Genomic DNA, 23779 nt, shown 5'->3' with positions numbered 1-23779 from the left:
ACAGCAGGGACTCAGCAAATGCTTACAGATAAAGCTACTGAAAGACAGGAGCTTCATGCAAAATAATTTCTTTAGTGTAAATAAGTTCTGGGCTTTGTTGGAAAAACGAAGAATGTAAATACCTCAAGTACTAAAATCTAAGTAGGTGGCAAATAATAGCAGAAATTTATCAAAACCTTTCATCCACTGAGGCTTTATTTGATAAACTATTGTAATTTTAGCCCCTTTCCAGGGCTGTTTTCTTCCTCTCTTTGTCCACCCTGAGTGTCAATGCAGAATGATTCATAAACACATTCAAATAAGAGAGGAGAAATTATATTTTTTTCTGTATAAGGGCAGACATTAAATAAAAGGAGGCAGTGAAATATTCACCACACAATGATGAGTTCTGCTTTGTTGCTCACATGATAAACTGAGAAAAGTTGGAAGACCTTAAATCTGGTTGTATCCGGACTAAGGAAAGTCAACTTGGTTACATGAAACTCTTCTAAATCAGATGTCCTCATTTTTTGCTTCCTCTTATGTGGTCACTCCTGGCCAGCAGCAGAGGTGGCACAGGTCAAGTCTCTGTGTGTATGAATAGAGGAATAGAGAGACACCCCACTCTGACCTAACGTGGCTCTAAGTGACATCCTCAACAGAGGTTTTTGGAGAACTCTACATTTGGCTTTTCATGGAGACTATCCACAGAAACTGTGTCAAAAGATCATTATTGTGTGACCTTGAGGAAAAGCACAATTGTCAGAGGATTTCCTATTCCTGCCCATGAATGCATGGTGATGTTTACCAAGGCAGACTCTCTTTATCTCCTATTGTGCATGCACATTTCACACAAATGCACATACCCTCTGTAGGCTGGAGGCTGAGAGTACTGTTATAAATATTCATGAAGTAATTGTTATTAATGTCACCAAGGCGATTTTGTTCCTTCTCAGTAGAGAGGAGTCTTTGCACCTAGAGACCAATCAACTGTAGGAGAAAGGGCAGCTTTGAGGCAGCCCAGCAAAAGCAATTCTGTATGTTTTACTTTCGAAATATAGATTATTTGACTAGGTATTTGAAATCACTTTTTACCCCTGCCCCATCAGTCATTAAGTTTATCCAGCAGAGATTTCCAACTCTGGTACATAATACAACATCCTTGGGAGCACAGTTTCTGGAGTTTGGAAGAACTGGAGTATTACATTCTTTTCTAAGAGCAAAACTTAAACACAACATAAGGATGATTTCTGTAAAAATGCACTGGGAGAAAATTACAACACATTTGCTACTTTTATTTTTAAAAATTTTCACACAATAGGCTTTATTAAAGAGCTGTTCTAAGAGTTATAGGTTCTTGCTATCACAGAGAAAAGTAAAAAATAAATAAAAATAGCTACTGGCAATAGTTAAGTAGAGGCCTATGTATCTATCATGGACTCTCCCCCAACCAACTGGTCTCCCTGGTTATTCTATGTGCATGATACGTCATAACAAGGGAAATTACTGCAAAATATTGCTTTCCATTAAAGAAAATGAAATATTTTTGGTTGAAGCAAAAATGTTTATTTATTTATTTTTTGCCCAAGACCTAAGAAAACATGTTTAATAAGTCAAATACTGGTGGAGGGACAGGAGAGTGGGAGAAGCCTATGCCTCATTAGTCATGTTTTTGCTAACTTCTCATCCTCTCTTGCCTTATCAACAGTCATTGTTCCAGAAGACTCTGATCTTCAGTAAAACAGAAATTAAAGCTGCAGAAACAGAGAACACGGATAGTGACAGGAGGAGGCGACAATGACAGGACTCACCTTAGGCATCCAGTGGCATTTCGCAGCACCTGTGACGAATGTAGCTGTATTTTTCGATCATCCTGAAGAGGTGAATTTTCCCAGCCCGAGTGGGGGATAATCACGGTGTTTGTCAACACCGCCAGGGTGTCCTGGATGATTGGCATTTTGAGAGCATCACAAGACGAGAGGTTCCAAAGAACTCCTGTAAGACAGACACAAACAGAGCTTTTGGATGGATGCTGCTTTTTATCATCTCAAAACTGTTTTCTGTAATCACGTTAACAGCATGGGCAGAAGGATTCAGATAGTGGGCACACATGTCCTTGAGCGTGCCTTTTAGAACACTATGTGAATCCATTAAAAGAGTATTGTAAATATCTGACAGGTGGGCAGAGGAATTGTGACATGATTATCTTTGTTCCATTTGGAGACTAAACAAGGTTGAGAGATCTGACTGAATGGAGGATAACATCTAGGCTTCCATTTCATTATTAATACAATGGACCAAGTACTCAAATTCTAACCAGAACCAAAGAGCTGTGACAGTTGTCTGAAATGGACTACAAGGGCATGTTAGTCTTAGCCAAGACCTCCATGTGCACATGTGGTCTATTTGACTCACTTAGCTTCCATAGAGACCCAGTCACCATCATGTAGCACCTGACGAGAATCCAGCGTCAGGATGACAATAGGTTCAACAAGAAATTTAAATTTTCTGTCACTTGTGACAGTTTTGTCAGCTTTCCTCTGAAAGCAATGTTCATGGGGACCTATAGATTGTTCTTTCTTACATAACAACAAAGAGAGCAGTAGAAAGTTGAGGACGCATCTGCCAAGGATGGAGTGTAACAGTAATAACACAGGCAGAGCAAAAGAAAACATTTTTACAACAGATGAAATGTTTCAGGCTTCTGAATATTTTTTAAAGAGTCTTTAAAATGAGATTAATTTTAGGAAAGGTCATAAGTACTGCATATATGTTATAACATCATTTGAAAAATGCTTTCAAAATAATTATTCTTTTTGTTGTTCAAAATAGTGCACATAAAGGCAAAAGAAACAGAAAGTGATATTCCATTTTACTATAAAAGAAAGATTGTATTCTCCCTCAAGGCTTACCTAAATAGACATCATTGCAGATATTGGGAATAAAATATCATAGTTGTCTTTAAAAACAGGACTTCGAACTTACTTGTTTATTAAGTTTTCAATAACTTAAAAGATGATATTATACTTTTTCTATTCACAAACAGACCACACTTATTTCTGAAATTTGCTCTGCTAGTTTCTTGCATTGCACATATTGAACTGTCAAAACACATTAATAATACTAATCTGAAAGTCGATAATGTTAGATTCTTAATAACTAAAGCTAACAGCTTTAAATCAATTCTACAAAAGTTTAACTTTAGAGACAAACTCTTGCAACTTTCTTTCAAAGTAACATGTGCTGAGAATTTTACTTAAGTAAATGCAAAGGAAGCAAAGTGGTGCCCTGTATGCACCAATCAATCCTTCAGTACAGAGGACAGGCTTGAGGGCCATTCCAGCCTGTCTGCTTCTTATAAATAAAGTTCTGTTGGAACGCAGTCATGCCTGTTCCTTTACGTACTGTCTGTGGCTGCTTTTGCCCTATGAGGGAGGAGTTGAGTATCTGTGATAGAGACTGCATGGCCCTTAAAGCCTAAATAATTTACTGTTATAGAAAGGTTTTTCCCACTTCTGCTTTAGCACCAACCTTTTCTCTATACTTCTGGGCAGCATGCTTGCATTGCCATTAGCATCCTAAATTGAATATACACAATGCTCAATGGTACACGCAAGGTGCTCAAAAATATATTTGGATTTGGACTGATCTGAAACACCAGAAATATTATCATGCACATTTATTTCAACTTAAATAATATATAGACCTGTTTCTTTAGTCATCCCATTGAGAAATGTTTTACAAAATAATCTAAATAACCAAAATGATTATCTTCATTTACTTTTTTAAGTAAAGTAAGTGTATTTTCAGTAAAAAAAAACACATTAAAATGTAATTAATATCTACCTAGAATTTGAGGATAACTTTATAAAATGTCACATTAAAGAGTTTGTGTGTATTCTAAGTAAACAACACAAACATACAGAAACAAAATGAGTTTTTTCATTCCCAAATCCTGATTTGAAAATATTCTATCAATACATGAAAGTTGAGGTTAGTAAATATTTTAAAATATGGTTATGTTGTGCTGTAAACGCACTTCCTCTAAAAACTAAATACTAAAAGACTTTTGTATTTTACATGCAACAAATTTAAAAGAATGTAAATAAAGGCATTTAATGACAATAAAGCAATTTTTACTTTTCTGGACAAACAGCAAAGAAGTCAGAAGTGGGGAAATATGGCCTAATTTAATATCTCACAAATGAAGGGCTGGAAAAGAAGACTGGATCCAAGATAACTCTTTATTGGGCTTTTCTCTTCTTTCCTTTCTCATTAATTCATTAATCAGTGTAACCTAATTCAGAATCGTGCATGGACAGATGTTTCCCAGTTCACATTCATTCCACCTTTCCAGGCTGGCTCCATCTGTGCTTCACATTCCAGTGAACTTATCAGAACGCCTGACCCGTATCTCTGAACTTTCTCTATCTTACTTTCTATCTGCAACCCATAGTGCTTCTTGAATTTATGAGAACTAAAAGTGGATCTCTGATCACGAACAGCTTTACCACCTTTGTTTGCACAAGGACTTGGCAAAGTGGATAGAATGTGGCAGAATTTCTTTTGGGGGAGTTCAGTAAACTAGTGGCATGGGCCCTCAAAATGTTGAATTTTGATTATATTATGTGGACATTAGAGATACGCTTAAGTGTGAACTCAGTAGCCTTTGGAGACATTTGAGATAAAGGTCAACATGTCTGGCAGGAGTCAAAAGTGGGAAACAGCTGGGAACTCAGCCTCTGTCTTGCAATGCACGTGCGCGCGCGCGCGCACACACACACACACACACACACACACATTAGTCCTGGCCAAAGGGAGAGAGAGTAGTGGACAAAAATGAACATATTTAGATATTCTCTGAACAAATGAGAAATAGATGTTTTGCTCAACTTTCTCTTCACTCCTTTCTCTTTCTTCTGCGGGGCTTTAAGGTATGCCCAAACACTCATTTCAAATGGTGGAACCCAACCCTTCTCCCCATGAGTAATTCACTTCTGACCAGCAGAATATGGTGGAGGTAACTATGAGTGACTTCTGAGATTAGATAATAAAAAAAGGTATTGTGGCATCCTCCAAGCTGCCACTATGGCTTGTTCGAGGGGAAGTCTGCTGTCATGGAGTGAGAACACAAAAGCACCCCTATGGGCAGGCCCATGTGGTGAAGCACTGAGGCCTCCAGCCAATAGCCACACAGGGGAGTGGACCCTCCAGCAACCCCCCCCCCCCCCACCAGCCTTCAGATGATGGCAGCTTCATGAGGGGCCTGGAGCCAGGACCACCCAATCTGCTGTTCCTGGGTTCCTGAAACTCAGACTATATGGTGTAAATGTTTGTTGTGTTAAGTTGCTAAAATTTGGAGTAATTTTTTATGCAGCAACAGTAGTTAATGTCCCTTCCCTTCCCTTTACACCTCCCTCTTTTTTTTTTTTTTTTTTTTTTTTTTGTACTTCCCTCTATCCCCTCACTATTCCCTTTGTTGCCTGGGGTCACCCTTTCCCCTTCCACTCCCCCCCCCCCCCCAGTTTCTCCTCATTCTAAGTTAGATCCACTTGTTCTCTCATTCCCTACACATCCCCTATGCTCTTACTCAAGTCTAATTATCAGAGACCAGAAGATACAGGGAGATCCAGCTCAACTTTGTAATTAAATTTAAAATAAATTTTAATTTAGATTGCAAATGATATTTAACTTTAAAAAATGTATCCTTCTTCATGTTTGAAACTTATTAAGGGCTAAACGCTTTCTTTAATTTGGAATAATTCTCTATTAGTTGTATAAGTTTCCTATTGCTACTGTAACAAGTTACCACACATCTAGTGGATTAAAACAACATGGGTTTATTATCTAAAATGGATCAGCAGGGCTGAGCTCCATCCAAAGGCCATAAGGGAGGATTCTCTCATCTTTTTAAGTTTCTAAAGGCTGCCTGGGTCCCTTGGCTTGAAGCTGGCATCACTCTGACTTCAGCATCCTTTATCACATCTCCTTCTCTGACTCTGTCCAGTTACAAGGCCACCTGTGATTCCACTGGGCCCACCTGGGTAATCCAGGTCAATCTTCCCATCTCAAGATCCTTCACTTAATCCTATGTAAAAAATCCCTTTAACTATGTAAAATAACATTCACAGAAACTGAGAATTAGGACATCCTTGGGGGGCCATTATTCAGTCTACCACGCATCTCCCTGAAATATTCTGTTATGCTTAAAATAAAATTAAACCTCTCATTGTAGCTTCATGATAAAGCCTTCCCCTCAACCTCTAAATTCATCTTCAAGCAGATCCTTTTAGTCATCCAAATTGTTCACTCTGTGCATTTTAAGGACCTACTGTGCGCCAGGTTCTGTTTGATACAGTGGACACGTTAGTGAATGTCCCCATGGCCCTTCCATTGAAGTAACTCTGGTCATTATTCTCTGGACAACATGACCTTATTTCTTCTCCTTGCACACACAGCTCATTTGTAACTCAGGTCTCTTGGACTAACTGCTTTCTGTCTGGACCATTCTTCTTCAGGACTTTCCAACATTGATCCTTCTTTCTGCTCACCAGGCACCTTAAATGTGCCTAATTCAGAGAAGTTTTTCTGGATCAGCCTAAGCTACTTTCCCAGACATTTGCTATAAGATCTCTTATTTCAATTTTCAGCAGAGACCTCATCACTATCACATATTTCCTCTGTTTTTTTCATTGCTTGGTTTACTATCACTTGCTCACTGTTCTTCCTCACAAGGTCCAGTCTTGAAATGAAGGCAAAGACCTTGTCTGAGTGTTCACAGCATACAGGACACATATGGCACATACAACATGCTCTGACATACACTAAATGCTCACCAAATAGACACTAAATTAATACAAGTATTAATAAATGGATAACATGGCCCCTATAGGGTGTCGTGTGCTCCTATCATCAAACATTCTTTAAGTACTATAGTGCTAGCAAAATGGAGTAATGATTTGAAAGAGTAAAATAACAGATGCAAGATGTAATGTTACAAATAATAAATCCAAATGAGAATACAAAAATGTCTTTTCAGTGGGATGGTTAGAACCCTTGACTCTATAGAAATTCTACATTTAGCTAGCATAGAATAATTTATAACACTGAAAAACATTAATCAGTTTAGCATTAGGAGGCATATCTCCAGTGCTTCATTTTGGTAATTTTCTTATATTAACTCCCTAATAATTCAAATTAGCCAAGGCAATACAAAAATGCAATTCATGGAATAAATTGAATCCATAGTGGATTCACAGCCATAACAAGCTACCCCACTGATTCTTATCTGAAAATAACATAAAAATGTTTCAGCAAATTTTAATTTACCTGATGAAAATATGCTAATTTCTTCCAGATTACAACCTCTAATAAAATTGTTTTATATCACCTTTCCTTAAATTATATGTATTCAATAGCTTTCCGTTATCAGTATAAAGCTATTACTGTTTCCCAATATAATTTTGACAGTCGGTTTAGTTGAGAAGATATTTAAATAACTAATGATGTATACTAAATATATTTCAAGTATAGTTTATTTTTATTTCAGGCACAGGATGGCCCTTTTCCTTAGATTATCCATATTCATGAGCAATAATTGGTTTATTAAAATTTCTTTAATAATATCTTAATAACGTTCATTGGCTCCTTTACTTTGTCTTAATAGAGGATGATTGTGGGTGTTTTCTTTTTTTTTTCTTTTCTTAAAAGAGATGTAGACTATCATGAAAAGAAAAACTCAGATTAACAAAAGAATTTTAATAATTGCAAGTCTTACATCATAATAAAATCAAACATTGCCTGTGGCTATGCAAGACTTTGCTATGACTTCCTCAGTTGCTATTAATCTTTCGACCTAAAACTAAGTCCCTGAACACAGTAAAGCTCAAACCAAAGAAAAGTTGAACTGAATTCATTTTAAATGAATGCTTTTAAAAAATTTTAATTAATTAAAAATTAACTTAATGAATAGATGAAGATTTATTTTAAACAAATCTATAATTTATCTTATTCTGACAATGGAAGTTTGTGCACTTGGGGAAGGGAGAGATGAAGAAGAAGAATCGGGACAAACAAGTTTATTTAAAAAAAATCTAGGTCAGCCCTGGCTGGGAGTTGGAATGGGATGGGGCTAGTGGGATGCCCATCGTCACGTTATCCATCCTCACTCATTCACACCTTGAGTTATAGGTGGATAGAGGATAGATGGTCAAAATCTGGAGGCCCATGATACTCTGAATTCATGGAAAGTGCATGTGAGTGAAGTGTGTGCATGCATGTAATGTGTTTGTGAGTGTGCATGTAAGCATGAATGTGCACACATGCATATATGCAAGTATATTCATGAGTGTATCTATACATATGTGTAAATGTGTACCTGTGTGCACATCCATGTGTGCATCTATGTGTTTGTGTGTGCATATGGGTATTTGAGTGCATCACATAAACACTCCCAACTTGTTCCTGAGAAGTCATGACCCTCAAAATACAATTACAAATTATGATTGTCTTGAGAGTCCTCCTAGATAGTATACGTGATAACTACAAAAAAACTTCACATACCACACTGATTTAATGTATTTAAGAATAAAAATGTTGATCTTGATTTGATGCTTAAGTTACCAAAATGTTCATATAATAAAGAGTAGTTCAAAACAAAATCAACAAGTGGAACTACATAAAATCAAAAAGCGTCTGCCCTGCCAAAGAAACAATCAACAATATGAAGAGGCAACCTATGAAACGGGAGAAAATATTTGTATACCATAGACAGGATAAGGAGTTATCATCCAAAATGTGTAAGAAATGGATTCGACCCAGTTAAAACACACACACACACAACAACAACAATAATCTGATTTAAAATGGTCAGAGAAACTGAATAGACATTTTTCCATAGACAACACCCAAATGGCCAACAGGTACATGAAAAGATGCTCCACATCACTAATAATAAGGGAAATGCAAATCAAAACTACAGTGAGATATTGCCTCACACCAGCTAGAATGGCCATTATCTAAAAGAGAGATATCAAGTGTTGGTGAGGATGTGGTAAAAGGGAATCCTTGTGCCCTGTTGGTGGGAATATAAATTGGCTTAGCCACTGTGGAAAGCAGTATGGAGTTTCCTCAATTCCTGCATGATCAAGCAATTCCACTTCTGGGAATTTATCCAAAGGAAATGAAAACAGCATATTGAAAAGAATGTGCATTCCCATGTTCATTGAGGCATTATTCACAATAGCCAAATATAGAAATAATCTATTCATCAATGAATAAATTGATAATAAAGATGTGGTATGTATATATATATATATATATATATATATATATATATATATATATATATATGAAGTCTGTCTTTCCCTGGCTGGTTTGGCTCCGTGGATTGAGCGTCGGCCTGCGAGCTAAGTGTCGCTTGTTCGATCTTCCAGTCAGGGCACATCAGAGAAGGAAAACTCTGACTCCAAAAAACCTCCGCTGCCTTGCGGCATACCTCTTCAGGGGAAAGGCTAAGGGAGTAAACCCCGACAGAAAATCCGGAGCCGGAGTCCCTAAGGCGGTTTGACGTTGTAGTCAACACCAGCAACTCCTGCGGCGCACCTGAAGCCAAGCTGTATTGACTCCGTCTTTCCCTTGGACCCTTCAGCTGCGAAGAGAGGGGGGGTCTGCTGCATGGGCAACAGCAGACCCTCCATATCACCCTGCCCAGGCTCTGTAGCTTCAGCTTCACTGGAGAGGACACTCCAGCATCATCGCAAGATGTTGATTCAACACGGGAGGAGACAGATATCGTGTCACTCCCGAGTCGGACTGCACAGCCATTCTCGGCGGTGCAGATAGACTCTTAAGAAGCTACACCATCGTCTCTCGAGACGGACGGCTGCCGACGACGACGATGAAGTCTGTCCATAAAGTATCCAGCCATGCATTATGAAAAGAGACATTTATTAAAGAAGATACAAGATACAAGAAACATAGTACAGAGGACAATGACGTCTCAGTCCCCTTCAAAGTAGGTATCTTGGGACTTCACACAGTTCTCCCAATTGCCATTAGCTGCCCCCATCGTATTTTCCTGAGTCTCATTGACAGTTTGAAATCTCTCCCCTTTCAAAGGTGATTTTAGTTTTGGGAAAAGGAGAAGTCACAGGACACCAAATCTGGGCTGTAGAGGGGCTGAGTCACCTGTGTGATTAGATGTTTCACCAAAAAACTTTGCATGAGATGTGATGCAAGAGTGGTCATGTTGTCGTGATGAAGCTGCCAATCACCAGTTGCCCATAGCTGCGGCCTTCTGAATCATCTGAGTAGTGTCCAAGCAAGAATGTTGAAGCTTCATGCAAAACTTGATGTGGATTTGTTGCTCTACTCACTCAGTCATTTTGAATGTGACAGGCACATAGTATATAAACTCACTCAGTAGCATCTACTGCCCCCACTAGCTAGTACAGTGAAGTCGTCATTGCTCATACATGCACATTCCAGTACACTCTCCATGGCTGCTAGGTTACATCAATGTCGTACAAACTGTTCTTGTTATATTAACAATAGCTGGACTATTTTCGGACAGACCTCATGTACATATACAATGGAGTACTATCCAGTCATGAGATAGAAGGAAATCCTGCCATTTGCAACATCATGAATGGTCATAGAGAACATCATGCTGAGATAAGTCAGACAGAGAAAGACAAGCACTGGATGTTATTGCTTACATGTGGAACCTAAAAAAGGAAGACTCATAAGAAGAGGGTCTGGGGTAGGGGGTGGAAGAATTGGAGAGATGCTGTTTAAGGGTAAAAACTTGCAACTAGTGGATAAGTAAGTTCTGGAGAGCTACTGCACAGCATAGTGATTATAGTGAACAACAATGCATTATAAACTACCAAAGAGACTAGATCTTAATTCTCTTTACCACAAAAAAGAAATAATAACTGGCATGATGTGATTATGATGTTAGTTAATGCTATGGAGATAATCAAATTGCAATATATAAATGTGTCAATATATAAATGTAAAGGTTGTATGCCTTATACTTACACAATGTTATAGGTCAATTATGTCAAAATTAAAAAGAAAGGTTATTTTAAAAAAGAGTGGCATGTACATGTTTCTTTGAGAAGAGTGTCATCCAGGGAATGATGTGATAGCCACTCTCAGCACATGTAGAGAAGAGCTTAAACACAAATGTAAAGATGGTTGTGCTAGAAAAGAAGAATTTTATTTTAATACTTAGTGACTTGCATCATAGGAAATAAAAATAATTGTACGTATTATTGCTTCAAAAAACTCCCATTGGATGATGAATATTGTGACAGAGCCTTAGTGAATTTTATCAATAGAATATCGGTATTTCGAGGATGTAGGTGGGGAAGATAAATTCTATGTTCAAATTTGAAGCTTTGTCTTACTTTTGTAAACCTTCCTTCAAGAGCAATGCATTCTTTGACAATAAGTGATCCCATCACCTGATTTAAAATAAATCTAAATTAGGATCACTATAAAATAATAATTAAAATTTTTTTAAAATGGACTTCCCAGAACAAATGACCTCTGAGTTCCCAGCTTTACTATTCCAGGTGAGGAAACTCAGTGACCCTGGGACTTGGGCAAAGGCTAATCCTTTTAGAATCTGACTCCCCAAATCCTTCTAAATTGAGAGTCTCACTGAGATGGTTATGAGATGCAAGTACTGTAGGCTGATAAATGTGCGGGGGGAACTGGAGAATAATTGGATTGTCATAGTGAATAACTGTAAACTGTCACCCTGCTATCGCCACAGATACAGATTCCTTTTAAAATAATCACATACACACAAAGGCTGAGAATTAGGCAGAGTTATTGTTGTTCATTTTCAAAATACAGACAGAAGTTGGTTAACTCCAGAATGGATGAAGAACGAGCTCTTCTTTACATTAGAAAGCAAATAGGATCTCTGTTAATAAACACCAGGCAAATTCCGGTTCACTGGTTTACACTGATTAAATCTACTTGGCCCACAGAAGACATTTTAATTATTGAAGTTCTTATACAACTTTGTTACAAGATACAGCGGGCCATGTTGAGATGCTGCCTTGTTCCAAAGCCAAAACTGATCCTATCACACTCTGATATCCAAATATTAGCAGAGACAGCATACATTAGAAGTTTAGACCACAGTGGTAAAGATTAGTATAAGCAAGAGGCCATATTTGCTTACATTTTTCATTAATACTTTAAAAAATGATCTTCACTGTTGTTTTCAGGGCCTTAGTGAATTTAATTTAAAACTAGATAATTTTATAGACAAAAGATGATGACTTCTTCTGAAGAAAGAATCAAACTCAGGTGTGTCCCTGATCCCTCTTTACACTCTGAGTTGAAGTCTGCAGATTCTAGTGTCATTAGAATTATTCTATTAAATGTTTACAATAAAGGCTATCAGACCAGATTCCACTTATGAGAAACAAGGCTTGTCCCCAGTTGGGACAGGGCAATGCAGCACTTATCTAAGAGGGGGAAACCTGTCCTATGGTAATTTAAAAAAAAGTAAATTGTATTAAAAATCAAAACATTCATGAATAGGGACAACGGTGTGGTTGGTGATTGCTGGGGAGTGGGGAGGAGAGTAAAGGAAGGTGGAGGAGGGTAAAGGGGGGATAAATGGTGGTGGACAGAGACTTGACTTGGGGTGGTGAACACACAATACAGTGCACAGATGATGTGTTGTAGAATTGTGCACCTGAAACCTATATAATTTGTTAACCAGTGTTATCCCAATAAATTCGATAAAAAGGAAAAAAATAAAATCATGAGAAAACTTTTTAAAAAGTCAAATTGCATGTGAAGGATACTGGAGTCTGCCACCCCAAAATATGCCTCTCTGGTTTATAGATAATTTTGAGCTGAAGGTCATGAGCAGCAACATGGCACAAGTTGTCCTTTTTGTAAAGGAAACTTACATATGTAGAGTGTCTCTCTCTCCTGATGTAAATCTGCATAACAAACATTATGAAACAATCTTTGTTTACCATACTTCTAGTCACCTTCCCATAAGCCTAAATCAGCCATCTCTTTGGGTTACTCCCCAGTGTATGAGCATTGCACATGTGAATATACTTCTGTTTTTTTTTTCTCATGTTAATTTGTGTTTTGCCTGACTAAATTATAGGACCCCAGCTGGAGAAGCTACTGAGATGTCAGTGTCTAATAGTAACCATCTGTGAAAGTCATGGATTCATATTTGATCACAGCATTTTATAAATGAACCACAGAATTCAGTATTTCTCAGTTCCCAAGAGATCAACAGTCAGGAATATAAAATTGAGTTTGCTTGGAAGTATAGCCTAACTCAATGACCTTGGACATTCTAGAACCTTTAAAAAATGTCACCAAAAGCACCCAGGTTGAGTTTTATATCTGGAAACTTCCTAAAAGTGATTGTCATTAAAGATTATGTCCTTTTATCTGACATTTGTTATATTCTAATATGTGCTAATAATGATGATTGGTTATATGTTGGTTGTGTTCCTCCATAGTTTTGTGCCTCCCAAATTATATGTATTAAATAAAGTAACTTAAGTTTGTCCCTTTCATAAATGATGGTGGGAATAGGGAGGCAAGAGAGAGAGGGAGGGGGGTGGGGGGAAGACTGAGAGATTCAAAGACAAATATCCCCATTATCTGATGATTTAAACAAAAAAAGCATGGGAGGTGAAACCACAATAATTTCTCGCCCTGGATTAAATGATCCTGGGACAGACTAATCTAACTGCTTGCCCCAGGAAACACCTGCTTCTGAAGTTCAAAATGTGAATTCATCAGCTTGGTTACCAAAAGTAACAGTTTGTTCATCAAAAGGCATTTCAAGATGCCTGCCTCACTGTGCCATGGATCCAAAACTAGTATGTTATAAACTCTGCCCCATCCCAATTGTTTCCTGTGCTGCAATACCCACCTTAAAATCATCCAGCCTAGGTCTCATGGCCTTATAAATACCCTGCCCAATTTTCCCTTCTAACCCTATTGATTCTTTCACAATACTGTTCTCCTTTACTTCAGTAAGTCTAATAAACTTAGCTAGATCTACAGTTTTTTTGTTTTTGTTTTGTTTTTTGTTTTTGGTAGTTTTTGAGGGAGCTGAGAGTTGACCAACCATGTGAATTACTGATAAATGAGTCGATAGCTAACTTCATCTTTGGTAAACAGAGTCTGGCAATTGTCTAAATCTGCAGGGCATCCATTAACCATAATCATAACATTGTATGAGCAATAATTGTGTTAAGCTGTTTGCAGCTCTAGTAAGTACCATATTTCTCACTCCATAAGACACACTTTTGGGGGAAAATGTCTGTGCATCTTATGGAGTGAATACTGTGTCACAGACCATGATGTGTATTACCTGACCTGTCAGCGGAGGGGACAGCTGTTAGAAGAGGAAGCGGTGGGTCCACATGAAATCCCTGGGGATGCGTAAATGTCCCACTTTACTGTTGAATCTCAGGGCATCTGGTCAGTTGCTGTTCGCCTCTGCCCATCACCTGGTACCTGGGAGAGTGCAGAGAGCTGCCGGACACTCCCAGCTACAACCGCTAATCTGTTGAATCAGTTGAGGCTAATAACGGGTATGAGGAGCAGCGCCAATTGTCTTTGACACTGGGTGGGGTCTGTGTCAGTAGAACTGCCTCCAATCACCAATCACTGTGTCTTAAGCTCAGCCAATCACAAGAGGCAGGTGGGTGGAACTGAAGTATGTAACATATTCTTGGCTGCCTACTGGCTCCATTCAATGCTACAGCTGTCTTGTCTACCTCCATACCGTTTCCAGTGCACACCAGATTTCTGTGTGAGGAGGCCAGCAGTAGCTGGGTGAGCAATCATAAATGCTGAAGTTTGTAGTATATACAGGGAGTTATGGTGGGGTCACTATTCTAGTAGTAACACAGGCACTGAGGGGATTAAGGGGTATCACTAGCCATAACAGACGCTGGGGGTAGTCCTCCAGAACCTGTAAGTAGGATAGTGATACTCTCAGTGACTGTTCCAACTAGTGATACCGCTTAACTCCCTCAATGCCTGTTATTAAAGGCCCCCATAAATTCTGACACTAGCGATGATGACTTCTTGGGGTTCCCAGAAAACTAGAAGAGTACTTGAAACTTAAAGTCTCTCCTCATTGGTTAATGACAGAGATGATGGTTCTTAATACCGCTGTTGACTGCTGTTCACTTTACATGGTTGAAATATTGTTCTGTTATGTTTATGTTATTTTAGTACATCATTTGGTTCAGAATATTTTTTTTTCTTGTTTTCCTCCTCTAAACCTAGGCATGTGTTATGGTCAGGTGTGTCTTATAGTGTGAAAGATATGGTAACTATAACCGAGAAGTAACACAGCCCACACACTTCTTGCAGGGTCCAGGCTGCCACTGAAAACTCTCTGAATGGGCCCAGGGTGAGGAGACCCATTGTGTATCCTTGCATGAGACAGGCAAGGCTATCACTTTGGGGGGTTCTTATACTGCAGGTAGCACATCCTCCTCGTTTCTCCTATAGCAGAAAACATCAGGACTTAAGTTGAAATTGTGAGAGCATCCTTAGCTAAGAATCCCTGGAAAGAAGAGAGTTGGGGACAATCTTCTATACTGGAGTCATTTTAAAGTGCACCCTTTGTTCCTATAGTCTCAAAGAAAAGCAGCCTTGGGTGGGGGAATCCAAGATGGCAGAGGAGTAAGTGGAAGCTACGCTAACCTCCTCCCAGGACCAGTCTGGATTTACAACTTAATTTTGGAGAAATCATCTGGAATAACCAACTGAACACTAGCTGGAAAGAAGTCTTATAACCATGGAGAGACAGAAAAGGCAGCTACATCACAACGTGACTGGTAGGGAGTGCGGAGACACAGAAGGGCTGGCTGGGCTCCCACGGGTGGCAGCTGAGGGGACTGAGAAACAGCTCAGCAGCCGGGGGTTCCCCCTGAGAAGGGCAGGGTCTAAACCTCCAGCTGGGATTCCCAGCCTACAGCAACAGAGTGGAAAGTAAAATAGTATCCAGCTGAAAAAAGTGAAAAGCCACAGGGTTTCTTGCTAGCCGGAGAGAAACAGCAGGAGAAAAAGAGCTCTTAAGTGGATCACATATGAAAATATTTTGACCCCCACTTACCCTGGGCTCAAGCAGAGGGAAGGCAGAGAGGACTGGAGACACTTGGGGAGAGTTTGGCATGGTGGCTTTGAGGGGAGAACTAGGGGAGCAGCTGACCAGGTCCCAGTACTGACTCATTCCCAGTACTACAAGCAGACCATTCCCCTCCAAGTGGCGTCAGCCTGAGGGGAAGCGAAAGCCCTGCCTACAGGAATTAAGCTGCCACACCCATGGTCCTTAAGCCTGACGACTAATCACAGATTGAATAGATTAACAACTAAAGAAGACAGACAAAGGCAGTAGATCCCTAAAAGTCTCCAACAGACTGCCTAGGCCCAGACTGGTAGATGATCTGACACCACCAGAGGCAGATCCAGGAAGTGGAGATCATTCTAAGAAGCACCAACAAACAACAGGAGTCACAAAAATGGGGAGACAGATAGAGGGGAGCAAACTATCAGATATGGAATTGAAAGCATGGATTATGGAGAAGCTCAATGAGCTCAGCGGAAACTACAAAGAACTCCAGGGAAACTACAAAGAACTCCAGAAAAACTACAAGGAACTTACTGAGAATTACACCAGCATGAAAAAGGACATAGAAGCTATCAATAAGAGCCAGGAGGAAATGAAGAATATGATCTCTGAATTGAAGAGAAGGAATTAAAAGCAGGCTAGATGAAGCAGAAGATCAGATCAGTGAGCTGGAGGACAATGTAGACAAAAACTCACAGACAGTTCAACAAAATAAAAAAAGACTGAACAAGACTGAAGATGTTCTAAGACAGCTGCAGGACAACAAGAAACGTAATAATATCCATATCATAGGAATTCCAGAAGGAGAAGAAGAAGAGCAAGGGATAGAAAACCTCTTTGAAAAACTAATGACAGAAAACTTTCCTAACATGAGGAGAGAAAGAGTCATGCAAGTCCAGGAAGCACAGAGGGTCCCAATGAAGATGAACCCCAACAGGCCCACTTCAAGACACATCATAATTAAAATGGCAACATTCAAAGACAAAGAGAGAATCCTAAAAGCAGCAAGAGAGAAACAACTAATAACACACAAGGGAGCTCCAATAAGGCTATCATCAGATTTCTCAGCAGAAACACTACAAGCCAGAAGAAAATGGCAAAAAATATTCCAAGCAATGAAAAACAAAGGCCTACAACCAAGAATACTCTATCCAGCAAGGCTCTCATTCAAAATGGAAGGTGAAATAAGGAGTTTCCAGGACAAAAGAAGGCTAAAAGAATACATCTCCACCAAACTAGCATTACAAGAGATGCTAAAGGGTCTGCTTTAAGAAGATGAAGAAACAGAGAGAGACAGAGAGGAACATGAGTACAAAGGGGGAAAATGACAATGAATAAGTACTTATTGGTAATAGCCTTAAATTTAAATGGATTAAATGCTCCAATCAAATTACACAATGGAGTACTATGTAGCAGAAAGAAAGAAGGAACTTCTACCATTTGCAACAACATGGATGGAACTAGAGAGAATTATGCTTAGTGAAATAAGCCAGGCAATGAAAGAAAAATACCTTATGCTGTCACCTATTACAGGAAACTAATGAACAACACAAACAAATGAGCAAATTGAACCAGAGGTATGTAAACAAGGAGTAGACTAACAGTAACAAGGGGGGGAGGCGGGAGGGAGAGAAGGGGATAAGAAGGGGAAGGGTCTAGTCAAAGAACATGTATAAATGACCCACAGACATGGACAACTGAGTGGGGACTGAATGTGGGGGAAGGGAAGGACAGGGTGCAAGGAAGCAGGAGGGGGAAAAAAGTGGGACAACTGTAATGGAAAAACAAACAAAAAATTTTTTAGTGGGGGAAAAATGAAAATATGAAGAATGGAAATGCCAGTTCAGTGAATATTAGAAGGACAAGAATTTTCCTTCACATTGTATATTTTTCTCCCTATCTGATCCCTCCAGAGTTTGGCATTCTAAAGAAGTAATGACTTAAGTTTCTTTGCATAAAACTAATAAGACCAGTTGTTAATAGAGGTTTTTTTTTTTTTTAACCAAGTCTTTGACTGGAATGTCATGCCTAAAGGAGACATGCTTGGGCTCTGGTTGTTACCAAAAAGCCCTGAGGAACTGGGAATGACTTTCGAAGGTAATAAAAGCCCATGAGATAAAAGGCCTGAGATTGTGGTTGGTTGTGCAGTCCACAGCAATCTTTCCAGGAAAGGAATGAAGGTTGTTTTCCCAAAAGATGTCTAGAAGGGATCTTCAGGAACAACAAAAAACCAGAAGGACTTGGAAAAGACAGGTGTATACAGGCAAGGCTGAATGCCAGGTATGTGGCTCAGCTTCAGAGCCCTGAAGGGCAGACTGAAGGTCACCCTAAATGTTCCTTGAGTAAGTTCCAGCAAAGCAGAACTAAAGATCATAAGTGATCATTTTCTACTCTTGTTGTGTTAATGAAAATGAACAGGATAAATTAAAAATGGGCTTAATGCAGTCTCTTTAATGACAAGGAGGGTAATCTTAGGGAGAAAAATCATTATTCAAGGAAAATCACAATGATCAGTGGTAGACTATAAAGTAGTTCAGCTAACCGTCTTTAAAGTTTCTTTTCATTTAAAATATGTTTCACTTGAAAGTTAAACTATGTCTGTGGTATCATCAAAGATATTTAATTTACAGGCAAGAAGAATGTCAAATGCCTTGCAACTGGATGTCTTTCCAATAAGACAGTCTTACAGATTTAGAGACTTGTTTGTGGGTTATGTTACATAAATTAACATGTGTTTTCTGTTTTCAAAGGGCATAAGCCTACGATCTCATTACCTGAGTGATTGTCTGTACATATAGGCCTCACTTAATCCTGTCTGCAGTGCTGCCTCCTGAGACTCAATGGTTTGGCTGAACTAAGTGGCTGGGTTGGTGAAGAATGGGGAGGTCTGTGGGCTTCACTTTAAAACTGGTTTCTCTTTTCTATCCTAATGGCTTGGACTGAAAGGGCCCAGAGGTCTGAGAGGGGGGAAACCTAAAATATTTCCCTCAGCCCAAACTAAGTATAATGGGCAAAAGGGTTTTGGACACGTGAGATGTGCCTGGCACTCCTTCCTCCAAAGAAACCCCCCCCACCTTTTTTTTCCCTAATGTGGGACATTGAAAAATTAATCCCTGCCTTTTGTCATCTAGTAGTTATGGATTGAATGATGTCTTTTAACCCTGTTGCCAAATCTGTTGCCCCTAGAATACAACAAGGATGCCAGCCTGCTAAACCAAGCACGCTGTTGTCTGAGGATAGCCAACTGACCTGGAGTCTGCACGATCCTTCCCCATGTGGGAAGGCCACCCTCCCCTCCATACCCCCACTCTTATTAGGGATTTATGGACCCAAGGGTAGGTAGGACGATGACCATGTCCAGCTTGAAGCAGCTAGAGGAGCTTGAGACCTTCACCCATCGTCCTTTATAAGATTATAAAGGGTCTTAATATCTGAGAGGGAGGGATTGTTATTTTTTATTAAAATAATTAATTTAAAAAAATGGTGATGGAAGGAGACTTGACTTGGGGTGATGAACACACAATACAGTGTACATATGATGTATTATAGAAGTGTACATCTGAAACCTATATAATTTTATTAACCAATGTCACCCCAATAAATTCAATATAAAGAAAGAAATTTAAAATTAAAAAAAGAAAAAGAACAAAAAAGAAAAGCAGCCTTAATGAAGACATGGTGTCAGTGTGGGAAGAGTGACTATTGGTTATCAGAGACGGAGGTTCTACGTCAGCTCTCACCTAACCAGGATTAAAATAAGTGCTTACTGTATGGATGAATAATCGAATGAATGAACAAATAAATGAATGTTGTTTGGTCAAAGGTCTCAAATTTTCACTGGGCTTCCAAAATAAGATCATAAGGGAAAAAGAAAAAAAAAAAAGCCTAAAATACGTCACTTCTGAGTTCTTATACACTAGGATCTCTGCTAATTACCTTGCATGTATTAATGTATATAAACCTTCCACCAATTCCATTCTACAGATGAGAAAACTGAGACACAGAAGTTGAGCCACTCAGGCAATGGCATCACACTTGTAGGTGAAAATGAAGGTCAGGCAAGAGTCTGACCGTGACACACAGGAACAATCAGACAGATGTCAGGCACATGGATTTGCTACTTGAAATCGGAGAGATGTGATGTGGCTGGCAGTGCTTTGAAGAAGCATAGAGAACACAAGAGAATGTTTTCTGCTTTTCATCTCTTGCCAGTTTCTTTTTAGCCTCAGGTCAGGTAGCTTGAGAAATTTCAAGAAGTCCTTTGACTTCATAGAATGAAGAACATTCAGTTTGGAAACAACTTTCACAAATAATTTTTCTTGCCAACATTTAATTCTGCTGACCTCTACTAAAAAAATAGACAGCCATGGAAAACACGGAACAAATACCAGACTGAGATGCAGACTAATTTTAAAATGAAATTTCTTCCTCTACGCACCACACTAATTTTAAAACTAGGTCTTATTTTCAGTTAAATAGACATTGTCTGATGCTGTTGCTCCCCCACAGTAACAGCGACGATAATCATAACCCTCCTTTATTGAGCCATTACCATGTCACATGCAGTTTTATTCAAACCTTACTCCAACCCTGCAAGAGAGGTACTGCTATTAATTTCATTTTACAGGCCAAGAACTAAAGATTTAAGAGGTTACAAAAGTCTCCCAAGGACATCCGGTAACAAACAAGAGAGACGCTGCTGGGATATAAATACAGGCTCTCACATTCCAAATATCTTGGATCTTAGAGACACTCTAAAATAGGTTATTTTTCATGGAAAATATGATGATAGGAGATAAGAACATGAAGACTCAACTATAATCTCTGCTGATCACTCTCAAATTTATATTTCTGAATTTCATTTCCATAACTCCATATTTGAACATTTGTTATTGCATATTTTCTTCCAAACATAATTTCTTCCCCCTCATATTCCTCAAACTAATCTGCTAACCCAAATCAGAGATTTGGGGGAAACTTGCCTTTCCTGTGCCATTTTGATGGTTTTAATTTTTGAGCAGATATTTTGTGAGTGCCTAAGAAAACAAAGGATTAAATTAAGCAGTATCTACTTAGGGAGAAAAAACATGTATGTGTATAATGAAAAATAAAATGTATGCTATAGGGTTGTATATGATAGAATTCATTAAGTGTCAGAAATGGCATGCCATGACATTCAGGTAACAAAAGATCACCAAGGGAGGGGATCACAGAAGGCCACCTGGGAGAAGAGGGTTGTTGGTTGGCCTTGAGGGATGAGAAGAATTAGCCAGGGAGTGGGACTGAGGCGGTGAGGCAGTGAGGCACTGAGAGAGAGCAAAGGCTTGCAGATATGAATAGGTAATGGGTGATAGTGTTAATGTTCATGGATCCAGTTGTATGGTAGATGTTCCCTACAACATTAACTGAACAAAAACACATTTCTGAACAATTAAAAGGATAATTATCATTTGGACAATCATCGTCTTACCCTAGAATGGTAGTTATTCAATCAGCCATGGGGAAATTAAGAAACACCCTTGCACAGGCTCCATTTCTGTAATTTCGACGTCAGTGGTCTGTGGTGGGCCCTGCCACCAATACTTTTTTTTTTTTTTTTAAGTAGCCAGAGTGAAGAACCAGTGGAAGTTATTGTATCTTAGTTCTGGTGAATTTAAGTGAGTTCATCAATGTCAGCTTCTCTACTGTGACTTCTTTCTGATGAACACAGAAAAACTATCTGTTATGACTAAATGCAAGTGACTAGTGAGCCTCATAATTGGAGATCTTTGTACTTTAATGCCATCATGACCCAATGACTTCATTTAATACTTTATGTGTTCATTTATTTGATTATTCATCCATTAAGTAGACACAATATTCATTGTCTAACAGAACTGTTTCCAGCCTTAGTGCAAGTAATCCATCTAATAATTCCACAAACCCTGGGCAATTTGGTGCAGTTCCTCTGCACAGCTGAGGAGACAGTAGCCTAAAAAGGATAGTTGTGGTCTCCAGCCCTGAGGAACTTTAGTGAGGCTACTGAGATCAGGATGTCAAAAGCTCTTGTAAAAGTCAAGCTAGGCAGAAAGAACACCCTATTTAGAAAAATGCAAGGAAGGTCTGTATGGCTAGACAGTGTCTGAGGTGATGTAATGGGCACAGCACCCTCTGCCTCCATGCTTAGCTGAGTGTTCAGCAAAGACTCCATAGCTGAAGTTAGGACTTCAAGAACAGAGTGGGTGGTAGATATTCTTCTAGCTTCAGACTCAAGAGAAACCTCTGTGCTTTTGTTTCTAGGTGTCTAGATAGGAAAATTGATGTTCCATTATAAATTCAAGGTATCTGATTTTCAATTTCCCACCAATTCCATATCTATCGCACTATGATGTCTAATGCCATCTGTAGTGAGGACAACCACAGTGCTGGAAAGAAAAAAAAAATGCCCTGTGTTGAATCCTTCAGGCACTCAAGCCTTCCAGCTTGTAGCTGGGTTCAGCCAATGGAGGACTCTGTGGGAGAGGAGAGAGCAGGAGGAGAGAGAGCGAGGATGTTTCTGCTCCCTATGCCTCATGTCGGTTAGGCATGTTGGGCTGATACTCTCTGTGGTTAGAGCACCTACTCCTCATTGCTCCTGATCTCTTGGGCTCTGGATATACCATTTCCTTCCACTGTTTCCACTGATGATAGTCACCAGCTGCTTGACCATGCAGGCTCAGTCCCTTACCTCTGCCCACATCTTGGGAAAGAGGCCCAATATTAAATTTTTCCCCAAATCTTAGTTGAGTGTGCCTTATGTATCCTTCTGAAACTCTGAATAGGGTGCTAAAAAGTATCTGTTTTATCTGTAAATAAAGTAGGACATCATTAAGTCATAATGTCATAACATGTTTTATAATGCTTCCTTCCTTCCCGGGGCACCTACAGCTAAAAAATAAAGTACCAGATAAATTCCAAATTGGTCACCCAATTACAAGGGTAACTTTTAAAAATCTTTTAAAAAAATTACAATGAAACTTGCATAACATGAAATTAACCATTTTAACAGATACCAATCAGTGGCATTTAGTACAACCCCTACCTCTATCTAGTTCCAAAATGTTTCCATCACCTCAAAGGACAGCTAGCTGGCTTTTAAAGATAGAGGTCTGAAAGCTTTCAGCAGACAATGGGCTGAAATGAGGTATGAAGTGAGCAGACCAGTGAGAAGGCTTCTTCCAAATTCCAGGGGAGAACTAATCCAGTCAGCAGAGATGGAAGTGGTCAAGCCTGACACTCAATGTCGGGTCCAACAGAAGGATCAGATGTAGGGTTGGGGGATGTGGAGAAGTTCTGGCCTTGAACAACAGAGGTGCAGCCTGGAAGGAAGTATGCATTGCAGTTTGGGGTGTGTTAACTCTGTAGTGCCAGGGAGATGGCTCATGGAGATGTTAAGAGGCAGCTGGATATAAGAGTCTGGAGCACAGACTAGAGACATAAATTTAGAGCCCCCTCTCCGCATGGCACTGAAAGCCACAGGGCTGGAAGAAAGTCACAGAAATAGAGTTTAAATAAAGACCCGAATGTCCAGGGCTGGTCCTAAACACTTCTACATCCAGAGTCTGGTCGTGAAGACAGTTTGGCATAAAGGAGAAAAGCACTGTAAGAATTTTAGCTCCACAA

The 23779-nt window shown here is 39.3% G+C and overlaps 1 protein-coding gene across 4 annotated transcripts in view; it reads right to left on the bottom strand.

Moving 5' to 3' along the window:
• CTNND2 (catenin delta 2) overlaps positions 1-23779 on the bottom strand; it is an 821463-nt gene that overhangs the window by 161363 nt on the left and 636321 nt on the right. For all 4 annotated transcript variants that reach the window (XM_090276223.1, XM_090276225.1, XM_090276224.1 and 1 more), the window contains one exon: positions 1791-1974. In XM_090276223.1, coding sequence (XP_090132349.1) covers positions 1791-1974 — 184 coding nt within the window. The remainder of the gene's footprint in view (positions 1-1790; positions 1975-23779) is intronic.

Source organism: Furipterus horrens, unplaced genomic scaffold (genome assembly GCF_987537825.1).
Source record: "Furipterus horrens unplaced genomic scaffold, mFurHor1.1.pri manual_scaffold_5, whole genome shotgun sequence".
In the NCBI taxonomy this organism is placed as follows: domain Eukaryota; kingdom Metazoa; phylum Chordata; class Mammalia; order Chiroptera; family Furipteridae; genus Furipterus; species Furipterus horrens.
This window is presented reverse-complemented; position numbering and strand designations above follow the sequence as displayed.